This window comes from Eleutherodactylus coqui, chromosome 13, assembly GCF_035609145.1.
Source record: "Eleutherodactylus coqui strain aEleCoq1 chromosome 13, aEleCoq1.hap1, whole genome shotgun sequence".
Lineage (NCBI taxonomy): Eukaryota > Metazoa > Chordata > Amphibia > Anura > Eleutherodactylidae > Eleutherodactylus > Eleutherodactylus coqui.
Window position 1 is genome coordinate 13392948 of NC_089849.1, and position 15649 is coordinate 13408596.

A 15649-nucleotide genomic window follows, 5' to 3' on the forward strand; every position below is an offset into this window, starting at 1 on the left:
CAGTTTGAAATGCATGCCTTAAGTTACTTGATGAAGTAAACACAAATTTGGCGGGAAAGCTCTCAGCTAAGCAAGGGTCAAAAGGGCAGCTCAGTGCTAATGATTAAAATCCCATTCATTTTATATGGTGTTTCCATATTTTTGTCCACCCCCTGTACAATCTCTGTTTTTACTCAGCAGGCCAGGCGTGGCTCTGTGGACACACTTGACAATTTACACTCACAGTTTCTATGGTGAACTCTCTAAGCCATGTAGCAGGTCGCAGACTGAAGCTCCCTCGGCTTGATGGTCCGGTCTGATCGGACACTCGGTTTTGATCAGGAGGTTCCAGGGCTCTCCACACCCAGCCTCCACAACATTCTCCTTATGTGCTCCACCCCACCATGCTGAGACTTCCTTACCACCTGTCCAACGGATGTACATGCCCTGCCCATCATGGTGATTGCTGATGCATGGTCCATCGTGGTAGGTGCTTAGCGGCACAGGTACCTGGATATGAAGCCGACGCAAGTTACACATTTTTATTATAATGAATAAACTGCAAAAAGGAAAATGTTTATGTAGATTTTAGAAAGTAGTAAACACGTAAACTTTATGGATCCCTTACATGAACCTGACCAGCTCTACCGAAAGGTCGAACAACATCTTACACAATACACCACGTAAGAACTATTAATCTGCAATGTCAGCAATACACCCCTGATTTAGAACAAGAAGTAATTCAGTACAAACTAGGAATTCGTAATTGCGGTTTACCGCACGCAGTCCACTGATTCAGATTCCAAAGGATGTTATGACAAATAGTTCTTAGTCCTGTTTATCTAGCTAAATTCATCAGCACACTCAGTCCTTTGTTTCGGTTAGACGCACTTTACTGGAATCAAAGCACAAGTCCTAAATTCATATTTTGTAGAACTATTAAGTCTATAGAACATTGCTTTCAATGTGTGCTCTTTTTGATGTTTTATGAGGCCGCCCTCACTTACTGTACTGTTGCAGGAGTACTGCTGTTTCTGTTCCGGACACCATGTTGGCGCACTCCCATATGTGCTATATCCTTAGAAGTAGATCCTGAAGAATTTCGATGTTCCTTTCCAGATTGAGGCAGAAGGAACTATCAGTTCCACAGATCTTTAATTCTCTTTTAACCAAGCAGCTGCTCTTTCTTAGGCTGACCTCTTGAAGCTTGGAGAGTAGTACACTTTTTAAACAGTTATAACTCTCTCTTGTGGTTCTTTCCTTTCCCGAACTGCAACACCAGAAAGATTGCCGACATCCTCTTAAGCTCTATAGCTTCCCTGCACCGCGGTCTCTGGCTTGTTTGTGGCCTTTGAGGTGCTCCCACAGCTCCTGTCCTGCATGTCTATCACTGCATACACTCTCAACTGGTGGCACTGGACTCCTTTTATGCCCATCCAGAACATTCAGACTGATTCTGGAAGGGGTTGGGGGCCAGTCCCTATTCATCCCTATCATCAGGGCAGTCCCGGGGCAGTGATGCTGTAAGAGAAAGGAGGGAGCCTCCTCCTCCTGAAGCACTAGCTGTTCTTTGCTGATGCAGAGGACTAGAACATACATCAGATTACAAAAGTGTTACATCTCCCCTCTCCGTTTCCCGGCCTATTCTCAGATTAAGAGGACGGAGTGTGGCCAAGTCCCAGCAGTAGGCGGTTTTGCCCTAAAACATCGTAAGGTGGAGTGTAGCAGTGCTATCCCCATAATGTCCAAACGGGCCACGACAGAGACTGTTACATCAACCAGACCACACATTAGCATAGTACAAATTAGCAGTTATAGCATTTTCCTGATTACAAAAAGTTAACACTTTCATGCCCTTTACAGGAAGGCAGTAGTATAATAATTACACCCTGGACTCAGCGGTCCCTGTCTTATGAGCCCATAACTTTAGTTTACAGGCTCATAAGACGTGAGAGGTTCCCTTTAAATGTCCCTCTATGTGAGAAGACCTTGCATTCTTTCGGCTCTCCATAGAGCGCGGGATGCAGCTAGAGACCTGTCCTTTGATATTTAGGATTGGGACGCGAATTCTTTGCTCTCATGACTCACTGTACTTTAATGAAATGTAGATATCGATCGCGCTCGCTGTAAATCAATCACGGTTTGTTCAGATTAATTAGCCAAAACTGAGTTCCCAGCATGCTTCTGCTGCCTGATCCCTACAAGACACAGAGGCGCAGCGGTGATTGTTAGTGAAGCCGCTGAGATGAGAACATTCAATGACGGCAATTCCCCCTGATGCGCCATTATATCGGAACTTCATGTCTCTGCAGTCAGGTCTTTTTTTATCTGACCGTGAAGCACATAATTATCTGTAGTGACATTATATTGCCCGCCGCTCACTGGCTACACGTTCACTCCCAGTCACGAGATATCTACTGTGTGGTCCAGTCTCCGGTCACTTGGATTGGATAAGATGTGTCTGTACTGTGCCTATCGCCCCGTATGAGCGTTTATAGGAGATAGACAGACTACATTTCCAGTGGCGTTGCTGGTGTGAGTTATGTCACCAGTGTTTAGTGGATATATGGGCTATATTATGAGTGATGTCACCAGTGTTTAGTAGATATGTGGGGTAAAAATATCAGTGATGTCACCAGTGTATAGTGGATATGTGGGCTGTATTATCAGTGATGTCACCAGTGTTTTGTAGATATTTGGGCTATATGATCAGTGATGTCACCAGTGTTTAATGGATATATGGGCTGAATTCTCAGTGATGTCACTGCTCTCTAGTTATTGGATGGACTGCATTCTGAGTAATGTCAGTGCTGCTCTCTAATAATTGAATAGTTTACATTCTGAGTGATGTCACTGCTCTCTAGTGATTGTATAGGCTGCATTCTCAGTGATGTCACTGCTCTCTAGTGATTGGATAGGCTGCATTCTCAGTAATGTTACTGCTCTCTAATGAATGGATAGGCTGGACTCTTATTGATGTCACTGCTCTCGAGTGATTGGATAGGCTGCATTCTCAGTGATGTCGCTGCTCTCTAGTTATTGGATGGACTGCATTCTCAGTGATGTCACTGCTGCTCTCTAATAATTGAATAGTTTACATTTTTAGTGATGTCACTTCTCTCTAGTGAATGGATAGGCTGCATTCTCAGTGATGTCACTGCTCTCTAGTTAATGGATGGACTGCATTCTCAGTGATGTCACTGCTGCTCTCTAATAATTGAATAGTTTACATTCTGAGTGATGCCACTGCTCTCTAGTGATTGGATAGGCTGCATTCTCAGTAATGTTACTGCTCTCTAATGAATGGATAGACTGGACTCTCATTGATGTCACTGCTCTCTAGTGAATGGATGGACTGCATTCTTGGTGATGACACTGCTCTCTAGTGATTGGATAGGCTGCACTCTCAGTGATGTCGCTGCTCTCTAGTTATTGGATGGACTGCATTCTCAGTGATGTCACTGCTCTCTAGTGAATGGATATGCTGCATTCTCAGTGATGTCGCTGCTCTCTAGTGATTGGATAGGCTGCACTCTCAGTGATGTCGCTGCTCTCTAGTTATTGGATGGACTGCATTCTCAGTGATGTCACTGCTCTCTAGTGAATGGATATGCTGCATTCTCAGTGATGTCGCTGCTCTCTAGTTATTGGATGGACTGCATTCTCAGTGATGTCACTGCTGCTCTCTAATAATTGAATAGTTTACATTCTGAGTGATGCCACTGCTCTCTAGTGATTGGATAGGCTGCATTCTAAGTGATGTTACTGCTCTCTAGTGAATGGATAGGCTGCATTCTCAGTAATGTTACTGCTCTCTAATGAATGGATAGACTGGACTCTCATTGATGTCACTGCTCTCTAGTGAATGGATGGACTGCATTCTTGGTGATGACACTGCTCTCTAGTGATTGGATAGGCTGCACTCTCAGTGATGTCACTGCTCTCTAGTGATTGGATAGGCTGTATTCTTTACACTGGATTCCCTGCAGAAGAGAACTGGGAGTTGGGGATGCATTAAATTGTAGAGCCTTGCGTGGTGCAGATTGTTAGGGCAGCAGAAATGCAGTCCTAAGCTCTCGCTCACGACCTGAAGGTTGCGGGTTCAGTTTCTGGGTTAAGGTAGACGGCTCAAGGTTGACTCAACCTTCCATCCCTCTAAGGTTGGTAAAATGAGCACCCAACTTGGTGGGGGTAATAAATAAATTGCTTGAAAGCGCTGCGGAATAAGTTGGCGCTATACAAATAACAAGATGTATTGTTATTCTTTTAGTTTCAGTGTAATTCCATATATCGCTCTAGTCCAGTATCTGTCAAGGATTTACAAGTAATGAGATACACAGACGTCAGGCAGGCAGCTCTCCGGTCTTCAGGGTAACAGTATATATATTCCGTAATCCTCCTTCTCATTAAACTGTTTGGAGAGTTGCCGGTGTCTTAAGCAATCTGCCTGTAACTTTCACAATAGAGTTTAATGCATCATAATAACGGTGACACAGATACTACAGCTCTCACCTGTCCAAAAGTATATACTCTTCTTGTCACACTGACTGCTCACATGAGCGTCAGCATCACTGTGACCTATATATGTGTGTAGGTATCTGTCTAAGCGCAGCAAGTGGATGTAGGGCTGTAGGACATAAAATAACACTTAGCATCGATTTGCTTTGTGGAGATGCATATCTATAGCTTGCAATGTATGCAGGTTGGTTTGTACTGAATTTATGTACTGAGCTTGGTTCTGGTGCAATATTTATGTATTAAAGGAGATGTCCCGAGGCAGCAAGTGGGGTTATACACTTCTGTATGGCCATAATAATGCACTTTGTAATGTACATTGTGCATTAATTATGAGCCATACAGAAGTTATAAAAAGTTTTTTACTTACCTGCTCCGTTGCTAGCGTCCTGGTCTCCATGGTGCCGACTAATTTTTGGCCTCCGATGGCCAAATTAGCCGCGCTTGCGCAGTCCGGGTCTTCTGCTGTTCTCTATGGGGCTCCGTGTAGCTCCGTGTAGCTCCGCCCCGTCACGTGCCGATTCCAGCCAATCAGGAGGCTGGAATCGGCAGTGGACCGCACAGAAGAGCTGCGGTCCACGGAGGAAGAGGCCATCTTCAGCGGTGAGTAGAGAAGTCACCGGAGCGCCGGGATTCAGGTAAGCGCTGTGCGGGTGGTTTTTTTAACCCCTGCATCGGGGTTGTCTCGCGCCGAACGGGGGGGGGGTTTAAAAAAAAAAAAACCCGTTTCGGCGCGGGACATCTCCTTTAAGCTTGGTTCTGGTGCTGTATTTATGTTATGAGCTTGCTTCTGGTGCCGTATTTATTTACAAAACCATTCTGGTGCTGTATTTATGTTATGAATTTGGTTCTGGTACTGTATTTATGTTTCAAACTTGTTTCTAGTTCTGTCGGTCAGAGGAGGATGTCAGGAATCATTCTGACTAACACGCACTGCACAGTCAGCCGAATACAACACTCGTGCTCCAAATTGCATGAATGAGCAACTTACCCTTTCTTTATGGTGGATGGGCTATAACAGTAGATGACCGGTTCCAGCGCCATTGTGTCTAAGAGAAACAGAAAGATGAGACAGCGGGCAAAAGAGCGCAAAACTTTTAACACTGAGCAGCAGGAAAACATCTCCTGGTCAGATGGATCCAGATTTCTGTTGCCCCGTGCTGATGGGAGTCAGAATTTGGTGCAAGCAGCATGAATCGCTGACCCCTTCCTGTCAGCTGGTCAAAACATGTCAGCACCACCATCTAATCTGCGGCAACTACAAGAAGCTTCCTGTCCGCAGGGGCCGATATTCCTGCAGAATGATTTAATCTCCTTATGGAATCTACACCACGACGAATTGTTGTGGATCTGAAGGCCAAAGCAGTCCAACGCGGTACTAGATGGGGGTCTAATAAAAGGGCTACTCAGTGTATATGAGACCCCCACCACCACTGCGTTTTATTTTTCCATATTGCGTCAGGGCTCCCCCAGATTGTTCTTTCTCAGCAGGTGAGTGGGGGGGGGGGGGGGGTAGTACCTGCGATCATACCTGTAACTACTGTTTGCCTTACCTTGCACCACACTGTAGGATCAGAGGGCCTTCTTATCATGTGGCATTGTCCACACCTGCCGCGAGATCCCTCATAGTCACTGGCACATTCGTTGATAAAGTTCCCCTGATAAATGATTGTTTGATTGAAATTGGTCATTTTGATCACCTTTAGACTAATGTGCATGGCCGATTATGGGTTAACCGTCTTTTACTAGACGTATCACTAATTTCGCTGTACTGCCTATCATTACTTGCTGACATATGTATTCTGCACTTTCCTTGTATGTGTTTCGTCTTCTATGTTATATCCTCTTCTGCACAGATCAGCGGGGACGGCTCAGCGGGTAACTTCTGCGTTGGATGCATCCGCTCTGCGCCAGTCCTCATTTCCATGTCATTTTCAATAATTCACAGCCTTGGGGCGGAAGTAGCTCGAGGGAAATCAAGGGTCCAAGCATATGCACAGAGATACCTTCAGCTTAAACCACTACCAAATTGGAAGAGCAGCTCCCTAGGTCATAAAGTGGTGCTACACTGTGATCCCGCAGCACCGCCGCCCGTAAGCGGATTCTTGTAGGACAGGCCCTTACCTGACTCAATGCCTTCTATTAACTTTACAATTGGGGTTCAACAATCCAGAAATTGAGGTTATAATATGAAGAATTTGCTGTATATCATTACATCGAGTCCACAGAGCTTTGCCGTGCGGGCTGGAGATAAAGTGTCATAGTCATGTATCCGAGCCGGTGGGATATGTGCCCTGGCTTCATCCTGGTGCAATTATCTTTATTGATCTTTATGGGCATTTCTGGTTGCATTTTACCGGAAGTATAACCATAGGACTCTGTGGGCTGGGTCACTGTAACAGGCGGCCAAGCTCGGACTGAGCAGTAAGGAAACCTGTGAATCCCCTGGTGGGCCCTAAGACAGGAGTGGGCCTCCAACTACCCAAACCCTGCATGAGTTGGGCATGGCATGGTATACTTGCTGCACTAGATACAGATATGCTGCGGAATAAGTTGGCGCTATACAAATAAAGATTATTATTATTATTATTATATATGCTGCATCCCAGCCACCTATATACCCATGTAACACACCATCCAACTTTGGAGCTATGAAAAAGGGACAACTTATGTGCCTACGACAATTTTGTGTACATTTTTAGGCCATACCCCCTTTACACTAAGCCACAGTCTACTGTATATGTCTTCTTACAGTAATCGTGCCCCTCAATTACTTTCCTATAGAAATAGCGCCCCTTAGTGACCCCCTCACAATAATAGTACCCCTTGGTGACTCTCTCACAGTAATAGTGCCCCTCAATGACCCCCTCACAGTAATAGTGCCCCTCAATGACCCCCTTACAATAACCGTCATATAATCATAGAATGGTAGAGTTGGAAGTGACTTCCAGGGTCTTTGGGTCCAATCCCCTGCTCTGTGCAGGATTCACTAAATCATCCCAGACAGATATATTTGTCCAGCCTCTGCATGAAGACTTCCATTGAAGGAGAACTCCCCACCTCCCGTGGTAACCTGCTCCACTCATTGATCCCCCTCACTGTCTAATATCTAATCTGTGTCTCCTCCCTTTCAGTTTCATCCCATTGCTTCTAGTCTTTCCTTGTGCAGATGAGAATAGGGCTGATCCCTCTGCACTGTGACAGCCCTTCAGATATTTGTAGACAGCTATTAAGTCTCCTCTCAGCCTTCTCTACTGCAAGCTAAACATTCCCAGATCCTTTAACCGTTCCTCATAGGACATGATTTGCAGACCGCTCACCATATTGGTTACTCTTCTCTGAACTTGCTCCAGTTTGTCTCTGTCTTTTTTAAAGTGGAGTGTCCAGAACTGGACCCAGTATTCCAGATGAGGTCTGACTAAGGAAGAGTAGAGGGGGATAATGACCTCACGTGATCTAGACTCTATGCTTCTCTTAGTACATCCCAGAATTGTGTAACAAATGAAAAAGATTCAGCTCACTTTTTAGATCATTCTGAATCACTTTGGCAAAGCCTTTCCTTAGATCAGCTTCACCGCCCAGTCCTGGCGGTATTTGTAGGCAAAAAATATCCACAAAGAAAAGAGCTGCTTTGTGTGAAAAATTCTTTTGCCTTTATTTCAACTGTGCCACGTACGCCAAGATAAAATAATGTCTCTCCTACAGCAATAGTGCCCCTCAGTGACCTCCTTACAGTAATAGTGCCCCTCAGTGATTCCCTCACAATAATGGTGCTCCTCAGTGACTCCTTCCCAATAATAGTGCCTTTCAGTGACCCCATCACAGAAATAGTTTCTCTCAATGACTCTCCCACCGCAATAGTGCCCCTTAGTGACCCCCTCAAAGAAATAGTGCCTCTTAGTGACCCCCTCACAGTAATAGTGCTCCTTGGTGACCTCTTCACAGTAATAGTGCTTTTCAGTGGCACCCTTACATTAATAGTGCCCCTCAATGACTTTCTCACAATAATAGTGCCCCTCAGTGAATCCCTCAAAGTAATATTGTCCCCCAGTTAATCTCTCACAATAATAGTGCCCCTCAGTAACTCCCTCATAATATTTGCCCCTCAGTGACCCCTCTCATAATAATAGTGCCCCTTAGTGACTCCCCCACAATATGTGTCCCTCAGTGATCCCCTCAGAATAATAGTGATCTCTCCACAGTATTGGTGCTCTCCAGTGACCTCTTCACAGTAATAGTGTCCCTCAATGACTTTCTCCCAGTAATAGTGCCCCTCAGTGACTCCCTCACAATAATAGTGCCCCTCAGTGACCACCTCCCAGTAATAGTGCCCCTCAGTGACTCCCTCCAAATAATAGTGCCCCTCAGTGACCACCTCACAGTAATAGTGCCCCTCAGTGACCACCTCACAATAATAGTGCCCCTCAGTGACCACCTCACAGTAATAGTGCTCCTCAGTGACTCCCTCACAATAATAGTGCCCCTCAGTGACCACCTCACAATAATAGTGCCCCTCAGTGACCCCCTCACAGTAATAGTGCCCCTCAGTGACCCCCTCACAGTAATAGTGCACCTCAGTGACCCCTTCACAGTAATAGTGCACCTCAGTGACCCCCTCACAGTAATAGTGCACCTCAGTGACCCCCTCACAGTAATAGTGCACCTCAGTGACCCCCTCACAGTAATAGTGCCCCTCAGTGACCCCATCACAGTAATAGTGCCCCTCAGTGACCCCTCACAGTAATAGTGCTCCTCAGTGACCCCCTCACAATAATAGTGCCCCTCAGTGACCACCTCACAGTAATAGTGCGCCTCAGTGACCCCCTCACAGTAATAGTGCGCCTCAGTGACACCCTCACAATAATAGTGCCCCTCAGTGACCACCTCACAATAATAGTGCCCCTCAGTGACCACCTCACAATAATAGTGCCCCTCAGTGACCCCATCACAATAATAGTGCCCCTCAGTGACCACCTCACAATAATAGTGCCCCTCAGTGACTCACTCCCAGTAATAGTGCCCCTTCTGCCTCACAGGAGATAAAGTATGTGCGCTATTCTTTTTTTTAGGTAATTAAAGTTAAATCACAACTCCCAGCTCACCGTGCCAACTGCGGACCTTCAGGACATTCTGGGAGTTGTATATATTTTCCTACAGATTGCATTCCGCAAGCCATCTCCTGAAAAGTGAGGCCGCATGAAGCCCGGATTTACTGTGAATTAGCGCAGCTTTTAAATGGGTTATTATTGGTCACACAATTTTGCGGGTAAATCTGCTGTTCACCCCCGCAGCCGTTACGGATCAGTCTGACAACTGTGTTGCTTTATGATATGTGCGATCCCACCCTTTGTCATAAATGTCAGCTCTACAATTCGCACCTGACAGGTGAACGGGAGTGCGCCAATTCCAGGTCACTGTAATCTCCATAGACGGGGCTTCATGCAAATGCAGCCACTGTTCCAATGACGAGTGCGGAGAATTTGGTGGCCGGGTCTTAGCGAATAAGGATCAGGAAGTTGCTTGTATGTAGTTGTGCAGCCTGAAGAATACATTTTAGGGTGCATTCACACGGGCGAGTACTAGAAACGCAGACCGTTATCATGCTTGTAAAAGCGAGATGTTCACTGCGAGTGCGGAGCAACTTGCGAGAAAAACCGCAGACGTAAATATCCCGGGTGGTAACAAGGGGGATATTTCAGTGTGAGTTTTGTGCATCTCGCACTGCACAAAAGTTGCGCAAAAAACTCGCTTGTGTAAATGCAACCTTCCTGTTGGGCCCTAAGTAGCTCACAATGGGCCCCAATTCTTTTTTTTTTCTTTCTGCGTCTCTTAGCACATTTATGACAGCGTTTGAGTGCTGTCCGTTTTTTCAGCATATAGACTTTTTCCGGCAGGTCAGAATAGTGTACGCTGCAATTTTTTTTCACACGGACTGTGTGTCTTTGTGACAAAACGGACCATTATGGCCCCGTGTGCTGTCAGAGACCTTGTAGACCCAGACGGCACACAGACCCGTAAATACGCTCGTGTGAATTGGCGCTACTCGTCACTACGTCATATGCCCTTACAGGAAGACATGAGCTAATATGATGAGACATTTCTCTGCCGTACCCTAACAAGGGGTTAATGGAGGAAGTTGAAGAACCGTAATCTGTTCACAAAGGTTCCTCGCCGCGCCGTCCAGCACCTCGGAGCGTTAAGCTTATCCAATGCAAAGCTCCTCTGCGCAGCCTAGATGGGTATTATGCACGTGTGGCAGTCGCCGCTGCCAAGGCCGACTGCCATAATCCAAGACTCTGGCAGCAAGGGCTCTGCGTTGGCTCATCCCTGGAAGGTTCTGTTCCCCGCATTTACCTTTGCCTTAGTTTAACCCATTCATTGCCTGGAGGATTTGTGAGCAAAACGGGAACATTTATTTTTTGTTTGTAAGTTTACCCAAAATTATTATTATTTTCATTTTTTTGGACTCACATGTTTTTCTTGTAATTTAAAAATTGGCGCATGAGCCGGTGCCATCCGCAGCAGGAGCCAGCTGTGACTGACAGCAGGCCTCCCGCTGTAACAGCGGGGATCAGTGAGAACACCAATCCTCACTGTTAACCCCTCACATGCTGTGATCAATGTTGATTATGACATGTAAAACGTTTACAGAGGGAGGATGCCCCATCTGTGATGTCATCACCCCCCCCCCCCCCCGCAATCGCGGAGGGCCGATCGATTGCCATGCAATCGGGCACCAATCTGGGTCTGCCATGGTCTGTGATTGTTATGATAAGCCATAATGCATTGTAGTATAGAAGTACTGCAGTGTATTATTATAGTGATCATAGCATTACAGGTTCAAGACCCCTGCAGGGAACAAAAATGTGAAAAAGTAAAAAAGATGTAAAAAAATAGTAAAAACAGAAAAAAAAAACAACCTTTTTTCTGGGCACTTTCCCCTCTTTTCTTTTCTTTTTTGATTTAGCATGGTCGCATCCATAACGGCCATGCAATAAATTGAACACACTTTTTTTTCGACCGCATGGCAGACACTATAAAAAAACAAGCAAAGAAGGTTCCAAAATCCTTTTTTGTTCACTAGGTCTTCCAATAAAAAAAAGCGCAATAAAAGTGATCAAAAAAGTCATATGTACTCCAAGATAGAACGAATGAAAGCTACAGTTCATCACGCAAAAAAAAAAAAATGATGAAAAATGTAAGCAGTGATGCAAAACAAAATATTATTTTTTTTTAATTAATTTATTTTTTTTTAAAGAAGGGGGTTTTATTGTGTAAATATAGAAAAAAAATGATGTATGTAATTTTGGTAACATCGTAACGTACTAACCCGCAGAAAACAATGTATCACATCATTTATGCTGCATTACCGCTGTAAAAAAAAAACTATTGCAGAATTGATGTTTTTCTCCCTGTTCCCCAAATGAAAATTAATAAAAGTTCTATAATACATTATATGTACCAAAAAATGATGCAAATAGTACAAACCCCTCGCCGTACAAACAACAAGCCCTCCTACGGCCGTCTGGACAGAAAAATAAGAAAGTTATGGCTTTTAAAAAGTGGAGATGAAAATCTAATAATAATAAATGTAATATAAAAAAACGTACATCTTCCGCCGCCCCTCCGGCCTCTGTGTACTGCGCCCGCAGCGTGATGTTGGTTGTTTACCCACGTGACTGCTGCAGCCTATGGAACGTCTCCAGCAATGTCCCATAAACCTGCCTGCAGCATTCTACATTAGAAGCCCCTGTGACAGGTTTATGGGCCGTCACCAGACCTTCGGGCCGGGTGATGTCACCTGTCAGATGTCATGACGGTGGACCGCCGGAGCAGCAGTGTGGCGCCACAGTGAGTCAATTACTTTTATATAGTTTGGGCATGGGGGACTGAAGACTATATAAGTAATAACTTGGAAAACTCCTTTAAAGATTTATTGTATATATCCAATGCATTTCTAGAACAGCGTTGTCACTCCATTGCACCTCTGGGCAAATTACTGGTCACAACCTGGTACCTCTGGGCATATGGCTGGTTATTATACTGTACCTCTGGGCATACTGTAATAAAGGTCACTACATTGTACCTCTGGGCATATGACCGGTCACTACATTGTACCTCTGGGCATACTGTAATAAAGGTCACTACATTGTACCTCTGGGCATATGACCAGTCACTACGTTGTACCTCTGGGCATACTGTAATAAAGGTCACTACATTGTACCTCTGGGCATATGACCAGTCACTACGTTGTACCTCTGGGCATACTGTAATAAAGGTCACTACATTGTACCTCTGGGCATATGACCGGTCACTACATTGTACCTCTGGGCATACTGTAATAAAGGTCACTACATTGTACCTCTGGGCATATGACCGGTCACTACATTGTACCTCTTGGCATATGACCAGTCACTACATTGCACCTCTGGGCATATGACCGGTCACTACATTGTACCTCTGGGCATATGACCGGTCACTACATTGCACCTCTGGGCATATGACCGGTCACTACATTGTACCTCTGGGCATATTACCAGTCACTACATTGTACCTCTAGGCATATGACCGGTCACTACATTGTACCTCTGGGCATATGACCAGTCACTACGTTGTACCTCTGGGCATACTGTAATAAAGGTCACTACATTGTACCTCTGGGCATATGACCAGTCACTACGTTGTACCTCTGGGCATACTGTAATAAAGGTCACTACATTGTACCTCTGGGCATATGACCAGTCACTACGTTGTACCTCTGGGCATACTGTAATAAAGGTCACTACATTGTACCTCTGGGCATATGACCGGTCACTACATTGTACCTCTGGGCATACTGTAATAAAGGTCACTACATTGTACCTCTGGGCATATGACCGGTCACTACATTGTACCTCTTGGCATATGACCAGTCACTACATTGCACCTCTGGGCATATGACCGGTCACTACATTGTACCTCTGGGCATATGACCGGTCACTACATTGCACCTCTGGGCATATGACCGGTCACTACATTGTACCTCTGGGCATATTACCAGTCACTACATTGTACCTCTAGGCATATGACCGGTCACTACATTGTACCTCTGGGCATATGACCGGTCACTACATTGTACCTCTGGGCATATGACCGGTCACTACATTGTACCTCTAGGCATATGACCGGTCACTACATTGTACCTCTGGGCGTATGACCAGTCACTACATTGTACCTCTGGGCATATGACCGGTCACTACATTGTACCTCTGGGCGTATGACCAGTCACTACATTGTACCTCTGGGCATATGACCAGTCACTACATTGTTCCTCTGGGCAAATGACTGGTCACTATGTTGTACCTCTGGGCATACTTTATAAAAGGTTACTATACTGTACCTCTGGATGCATGACTGATCACTCCATTGTACCTCTGGTCACTCCATTGTACCTCTGGTCACTCCATTGTACCTCTAAACACATGACTGGTCACTACATTGTATAATCTGCTGCTCCTATGATTATATTTTGTCTTTTATTCTAGATATACCAAGATGAAAACCGCCACCAACATCTACATCTTCAACCTGGCCTTGGCGGATGCCTTAGTGCTGATAACGCTCCCATTCCAAGGGACTGACATCATCATGGGAATCTGGCCCTTCGGAAACGCACTTTGTAAGATGGCCATCGCTATTGACTACTACAACATGTTCACCAGCACCTTCACGCTGACCATGATGAGTGTGGACCGCTACATTGCCATTTGCCATCCTGTGAAAGCCCTTGACATCCGCACTCCGCACAAAGCCAAAGTCGTCAACGTCTGCATCTGGGTTCTGGCGTCCTTTATTGGAATCCCGGTGATGGTGATGGGATCGGCCGAGATGGACAATGAGGGTCAGTATGGGAGTCAGAAGGGAGATGGAATTATCTGTAGTAATGCCTATAAGAGTTACAATTACTGTAAGAGATGACATTCTGTTACTTATAGTCACTATCAGTAGGAGATTAGGAGCGCACTGCAGGCTTGAACTTAATAGTAAAACGATGCGCAGTAAGCTCCCCCTAGTGGTGGCTGCAGGCAGTAGGAATTTAGTCTCTGAAGAGGATTTGGAATTCTGTATCAGATAACTATCTCATTATTATGAAAATATCCATGCATCCCAAAGTGCCGATTCAGCGGGACAATCCTGATTTGTGGCCGCTGTCCCACCATCTCGGAAGGTACGTAGAGTCCTGATTTCAACTCTATCTGTGTACTCAGAATGCAGATACAATTGCGTACAGTCAGGGTTATTCACAAGGGCAGAGGACTCCCGCTGATATTAGGCAATGTGTCAGAGTCCATAGCCAGCTTGACTCCTCCCCTGTCTCCTGCTCCGATGGGAATACTGAGAGCAGGAGACGGAGGGAGGAGTCGGACATGTTCTGCACTGAGCTGCGCTGTGTTCTGCAGCTCTACAAGAAAGTTTGTCCTCTGCCAGCTGCAGTTTCAGGGTAGCGGGTTAGCTGTGGACGGCAGGGGGCTCAGAGTAGCCCTATTACTTTGAGGGGCCATTATTACTTTGATACGGCAGAGAGGGAAACTACTACTTTGGGGGGCTGAGAGTGTCATTATTGCTTTGAGGGGCTACAATATGGCACTATTACATTAAAGGGGCATACAGTGTCACTATATCACAGAGGGGCATTTTATTTTGAAAGCGGCACCGAGTGTGTTTATTTGAGAGCCACATTATTACTTTGAGGAGGCTGAGAGTGGCATTGTTTTTTTGAGGGTCTACAAAGTGGCACTATTGCATTGAAGGGACATAGAGGGGCACTGTAGTACAGAGGGGCATTATTATTTTGAGCAGTATAAAGGTGCATCATTACTTTGAGGAGCTGAGAGTCGCACTATTATTTTGAGAGGGCACAGAGTGACACTATTTGAGGGGGTACAAAGAGGCATTATTTCTTTAAGGGAACGCAGAGGGGATTATCACTCTGAGGAGCTTAGTGTGACACTATTACTTTGAGGGGGCATATAGGCACAACTATTACTTTGAGGGGGCACAGAGGGTACTTTAAGGGCTCCGAAGTGGCACTAAAGCACAGTGGGACATTATTGCTGTGAAGGGGCACAGAGTGGCACTCTTTGAGGGGGCACGGAAGAGCAGAGTAACAGGTCTT

General features: G+C 45.4%; 1 protein-coding gene across 2 annotated transcripts in view; it reads left to right on the top strand.

Annotated features, from left to right (window-relative positions):
• Positions 1-15649, top strand: part of OPRL1 (opioid related nociceptin receptor 1) — a 67602-nt gene that overhangs the window by 40335 nt on the left and 11618 nt on the right. The window contains exons 1-2 of one of the 2 annotated variants that reach the window (XM_066586123.1): positions 10015-10031; positions 14019-14374. In XM_066586123.1, coding sequence (XP_066442220.1) covers positions 14029-14374 — 346 coding nt within the window. In that variant the 5' untranslated portion in view covers positions 10015-10031; positions 14019-14028. Of the gene's footprint in view, positions 1-10014; positions 10032-14018; positions 14375-15649 lie in introns of those variants that run through there. The other variant, XM_066586122.1, reaches the window with a different exon arrangement.